General features: G+C 40.4%; 1 protein-coding gene across 2 annotated transcripts in view; it reads right to left on the bottom strand.

Moving 5' to 3' along the window:
• Positions 1 to 5,050, bottom strand: part of psma4 (proteasome 20S subunit alpha 4) — a 7,695-nt gene extending 2,645 nt beyond the window's left edge. Inside the window, exons 1-7 of one of the 2 annotated variants that reach the window (XM_034879622.1) lie at positions 4,876 to 5,050; positions 4,401 to 4,431; positions 2,713 to 2,755; positions 2,309 to 2,471; positions 1,967 to 2,044; positions 1,771 to 1,859; positions 358 to 488 (exon numbers count right to left, since the gene is read on the bottom strand). In XM_034879622.1, the coding sequence (XP_034735513.1) occupies positions 358 to 488; positions 1,771 to 1,859; positions 1,967 to 2,044; positions 2,309 to 2,471; positions 2,713 to 2,755; positions 4,401 to 4,403 (507 nt within the window). In that variant the 5' untranslated portion in view covers positions 4,404 to 4,431; positions 4,876 to 5,050. Of the gene's footprint in view, positions 1 to 357; positions 489 to 1,770; positions 1,860 to 1,966; positions 2,045 to 2,308; positions 2,472 to 2,712; positions 2,756 to 4,400; positions 4,432 to 4,871 lie in introns of both variants that reach the window. The other variant, XM_034879623.1, reaches the window with a different exon arrangement.
• Between the last annotated feature and the right edge of the window lie 749 nt (positions 5,051 to 5,799).

The raw sequence follows: 5,799 nt of genomic DNA, 5'->3' as shown, positions 1-5,799 counted from the left end.
TTTTTTTGGGGGGGGGAGGGGGGGCATTTCAGGCCTTCATTTTGATAGGACAGTGGAAGACTTGAGAGGGGAGGGATGGCATGCAGCAAAGGGTCGCAGGTCGGAGTCAAACCCAGGCCCGCTGCGTCGAGGAGTAAACATATATTGGCGCCCGCTCTACCAGCTGGGCTATCCAGGCGCCCTAAAATCCATTTGAACAAAAAAGAAATGACAACATTACGGCGCAAATCATTTGATTTGTTTTTTTTTAGCACCTACTACGTGACCCCCGTCTCTGTGCGTAACAGTTTTTCCTGCATGCCTTAAGGAGATGTAATAGACCGCCAATCAGCAGCATTATTGGATCGTGAGACTTACAGCACTGTTGTTTCCAATGCAGGTGGCCTTCCAGCCTCCGTAGTTTCCACTGGGGTCACTCTGGTAGAGCTGGAAGCCGTAGTGTTTGTCCCAGCCCATGTACAGCAGCGAGACTCCAAAGGGACGCTTTCCTGTGAGAAGACACATACGGTGGCTTCATAACACTCAGAACGTTTACATGCACACCAATATTCCACCATTATTCCAAATATGACAATATTCTAAATTTGATACAGGTCATGTATACAGCATATTCCAGTTAGATATTTCAAAAAAGGCCTTTTCCCGAATATAGCAATTTCCAATCAAGACGTGGGGTATTCCGGTATTATTCAGGTTTTAGAGGCATTCTTTGGACATTTATACAGCACATTTTGGGAATATGCGTCTCAATCGTTTTTTTTTTTTTAAACTGCAGTTTAAGACCTCTTGCATGTTTACGGCTTATGGTCAGCTGTGTGCGTTGCTATGGTTGCTGTACAGAAACCAACCAGCCAACAGTTTGCTGGGCTGCTAAAAAAACTGACATTTCCCTTCGTTTGTGCTTTTCAGTTACACGCAAACGGAGCATTTGCCTCTGAAAACTATTCTTTCTAAAAGCTCTGGTCAGAATGGAGATTTTTGGCTCTGGTGATCATGGATGCATTCAGAGCAGCAGCTGCATTTATGTTGATACAAAGCTTTTTTTTGTCTGTTTTTTGTTTGTGTCGTGCGTTCATGGGCATTGTAAAAACATTTCCCGGTGAAAATGTCGGAGGTGGGAAACTCGGGCTAGATTTTGCTAACAGTTTCCCAGTTGGTGAAGCCTTGTTAACAACTGACGTTTGATGTAGGCGACTTTGGTTCACTGAAACTATTTCAATGACACACGGTTTACTGTGGACAAACGCCTCTGCCAAGAAACATATACAGATATACCATGTTTCAAACAGCAGCAAATCTTTGTTATTGTGGCCTCCGTGTTTTCAAACTGATGCTCTAGGCTATGCATAACAGTTGGTGGCAGTCGTGCAACAAGTTGTTATGCCAAACGCCAATATAACAGAAGAAGAACATGCATATCGACCGTGTGAACGCTGGCAGTTGGAAAAACAACGTAATCCCTGATATTCCCAGGTGGCATGTATGCACCATTTGCAAATACAGCTGAGGAAGTGATTCATTGCTTATGTTGCTTTTTTCGGGATTATGATTGGCTAATGTGGGCATGTGCGTCTCGTTACACTGCCACCTACAGGTTTGTCTATGTAAACAAACACTTTTCTGAAAGCGAACAGGTGTGCAGAGGGTGAAATCTCAGTTTATGAAAGTAGCCGCCCACGTGTAAACGTAGCACAAATCAGGAAGTAGGCTCTGCATGTAGAGGAAACAACTGTCTTCTGCTATGACAGAACTGTGCGGTGCCGTTTGTACCTCCAAACTGGGTGTAGGCCTGTTTGATGTCACACAAAGCTGTGACCAGCTGCTCGCAGGGGATTGGCTCCTGGTACTGCAGCAGGTACCTGCAACACAGATTAGCACATTGTTTTTTTATTTTATCCCAAGAGAGGCATTTGGCTGCGGCAGAAATTAGGAAAATTGAAAACCGAGCTTCAGTGCTGGAGCTAACCTCTGGGCTATAAGCCTCAGCTCATTGGTCAGTACGTTGGCATCTGATGTGATTCCTGCAACGCTGCACGCCATGTCTCTGCAAGGAAATGAGAAGATGTAGGATCACTGCAAAAATAGGGATTTAGTCCCTGTGTAAATTTGATAATCTAATCTATGTTCAAGCAAATCACTGACTAATGCAAGCTATTAAGAAATAGGCCAGTGCCTTAAATGTAGGTTGATGGAAGTCTGGAATTATTACCCTTTAACAAGTTGTAGATCTGTAAACCAACTAAACATTTGCACCCTGCCAACCAATGCCATTAACAATGATAATAAGGCTGAAGCAGAAGTAACTCACTCGTTCAGCTTGTAGATTTTCTCTGAGAAAAACACTTCATCCAGCAGCTTGTGAATGTTCCTTCTCTCCGCAGCCAGCAGCACTCCGTCATTGGCTAAAATTCCTAGACAGGTGCCGGCGTGGCCGATGGCTTCCATGGCATACTCAACCTGATACAGACGCCCTGCAAATGATACGCAGCGCTGTCAGGATCCAGACGCAAGCACAGAGAGCACTAAAAGGCAAGGCAGTGAAAACCAAGACGCATGCTCCGGGTTTTAAAAGCGTTCCAAAAATGATGTTATATGGTTGAAAAAAATCTTAAACAGGGAGGGTGAACTAAAATAAAGAAATGAATTAAAGAAACCGAGCATTCATGCAGTGAACTTGCAGCCCCAGCATTTACATAATTTAAGAGCTCTTACCCTCCGGTGAGAAGATAGTAGTTCTTGAATCATATCGACGGGACTAAAAAGGATACAAGACACATGAAAGCTAGTTGGTACTTACTTCAAACTTCAGCAATACAGACCCCAGTGCTACAAGTAATTAATACAACTTTGTTGGGGCTACTACTAAATATTCATAAAATCTTACACCTTAGACTGAAAAGGAAAGCGTACGTAAGGCATCCAGTTCGGTTTCGGCTTATTCTTGTGGCTATAAATGAAGCAACTCTATGCTGAGCAGAATATTATTAAATCTGCTCGTTGATGAAGTGGCTTTTTGGAAACAGACGTTTTAAAGTTGTTTTATTAACTAGTAGACTGGAAGAGCAGAATGGTATTTGAAAAGTGGATTGTAGGATATATATAACCCTGCATTCTGCACCCTAAACATACCATATTTAAATAGGTTCTTTTTTTTTAACTACATTCCAGGGTACAGTTCAAATCCTCATTGAACTATACAGAAGAGTAAGAAATGAATGAGTAGAGAAATAATGAATGACTGCAAATCTTTCTGTAAAGGCTTCCTTCAAATAAAGTTACCAGGGGTCCGTCAGGGAGTTCAAAGGGGTCCCCGGCACAAAGGGGACTCTCTTTAAGTAACACAATGACAGAATGTACGACTATTTTGGTCATGAGGATCCTACACTTATAGGATACTTGCTTTTAACATTAGATCCTAACGTTAAAAGCAAAACTTCTGTGGCCAGGTTGGCTCAGTGGCAGAGCAGGCGCACATGGACTGAGAGGTCTATGCCTCGACGCAGAGGTCCAGGGTTCAAATTCGACGTGTGACGATTTCCTGCATGTCTTCCCTTTCTCAGCCAACCGTCCTGTCAAAACTAAAAGGCGGAAAAGCCCAAAAATCTTTTTTTTTTAAATTAGTAAAATTCCTATAAAATGGGGCTCATGGGACAACCTCTTATCAAATGGGGGTTTCTGTGGTCTTATTTGTGTCAGTTTAAGGGTCCTTGATATGAAAAAGTTTGGAAACCACCGCCTAAAACCTTACGGAGAGACTGTTAGTTTTCCTGAAGTCTGTGTGTCAAGGTCTTTCAAGGAACTACACATTTTCTTTTTTATCAATGTGTACAATTCCAGCTATCTATTGGACAAATCATTTTTTTTTATCATTCATTCACAAAGCCCAGACCCCATCAAAAGACCACGGGGAGCTACTGAAGGCAGACCCCTGAGAACATCAGCAGTTATTAAACTACAACAGGAGATGACTGGCTGCAGACTTGCTTTGTTTTGATCTCCCAACAAAGTTTTGTTTTGTTTTTAAGAGTTTTTTTAAATCTGTGTAGAGTGTATAAAAGCATCTTTCAGCATTTTCAGTTAAAGCTATCACTCAAAACTATTCCAGACAACATAAAGATCTTCAACTTGGTGCTGAACGTGTGTGTGTGTGTTACTGATGTAGGATTTGTGATCTGTCTTGTTAACTGTTGTCATGTTTTTACTGTTTGATTTAAATTGTGCCCTGCCTAGTGACTGCAGATGTAAATTAGCCTGGGTAATAAAGGCTATACTCTGATACAATGCATCACATGGCAACATTTGTTAAAAATTGCACATGGTCCCTAACAAATAAAATGAGAAAAGAATCCAAGCAACAAATTATTCATACTAATTACCATAAAACACGAGAGTTAACTCACCATTTTTGCAGACTGCAGTCAAACTCTTAAACTGTAGGAAGACAAATGCAGATTTCATCGGATTGTCCTAATGAAGACGTTAGCTAACGCTGACACATTAGAAAGATATTTGCTTGGTCATCTGTGGCTGGTTATGAAAGTGAAAGGGATGGCTATGGTGTCCAACAGCTAGCTAACTAACTAGTACTCATGGCTGACTGAGGTTTGGTTTTTAACTCTTATATAGTTGTTCAGGTGCACGACGTTAGCTCAGCGATATAGAAGTAAAAGACTCATATTTGGCTGTCGTTAAACCGCCGACATAAACGGAGATGATTCAACAGAATTTTATCCACCGCTGACTGATGCTTTGACAATGATTAAGCCACTTCGTCTTTTTGTAACCCGTTTGCACACGGACCACGAATAAATACGTTACCTTTAAACATTACAGTGTTATGATATGTATTCATGAAAAATAAAAATGCTTACCTACCACTTAAAGAGCATAGACAGTTAAAGAGGCGCGTTTTGATGACATCACAGAATGCTAAGGCGCCGTGTCGACGTCATATAGGCGCGCCTATGTTTGTTGCATGTCAGAAAAAAGGAAGAGGTGCTACAGAGTGTTAGCAGTTAGCTACAGTTTTCTATTATCTTCTCTCCAACCAAACTACTTTTGAAACTTTGTACCCATCACCAACCACTAACGCTAACTAACTGACGTGGAAACTAGCGTTATGTGTTGGACACAACCTAAGCCCTCATACAATGGAGCATGTCATTATTTTGTCCAAAATATTTGCAATAAAACCTGGTAATTACCATATAAAGTCTAGGCCCAATACGGCTGGATAAATGCTAACTAAACTTATTGATAATTACATTCATAAGCGGTGACTTAAGTTTTAGTTTTGATTGGTTTCTTCTTTAGGTTAAGCAAAACCTATTAGAGCAGGCTGCGTACTTATGTAACTTATCGTTTCAACCACCAGGCGGCCCCCCTCCATTTACTTTCACTTTGAACCGGAATTTACTCAGTGGTGTAGTCTGGTAGGCTATATTATAGTGAGTAAAATCATATATATATATATACATATATATATATACATATATATATATATATATATATATATATATATATATATATATATATATATATATATATATATATATATATATATATATATGCGATATATATATCCTATGCGAAGAAAATGAACACAGATGACAATTCAAAATGTAACAAAACTGTATTGAAATTATGTTGATGCGTGTCAATGGGCATTTTTTAGTGGGTATATGGAAATCCTGGAGCTTTCTTAGTGGGTATACTGCAAATATCTGTGTATTACGTAGACTACACCAATGGATTTACTGCACTCTATCTGGAAACGACTTTATAAAAACTGATCAGTCA

Source organism: Etheostoma cragini, chromosome 8, assembly GCF_013103735.1.
Source record: "Etheostoma cragini isolate CJK2018 chromosome 8, CSU_Ecrag_1.0, whole genome shotgun sequence".
In the NCBI taxonomy this organism is placed as follows: domain Eukaryota; kingdom Metazoa; phylum Chordata; class Actinopteri; order Perciformes; family Percidae; genus Etheostoma; species Etheostoma cragini.
Note: the sequence above shows the minus strand (reverse complement) of the source record. Positions and strands in the feature narration are given on the sequence as shown.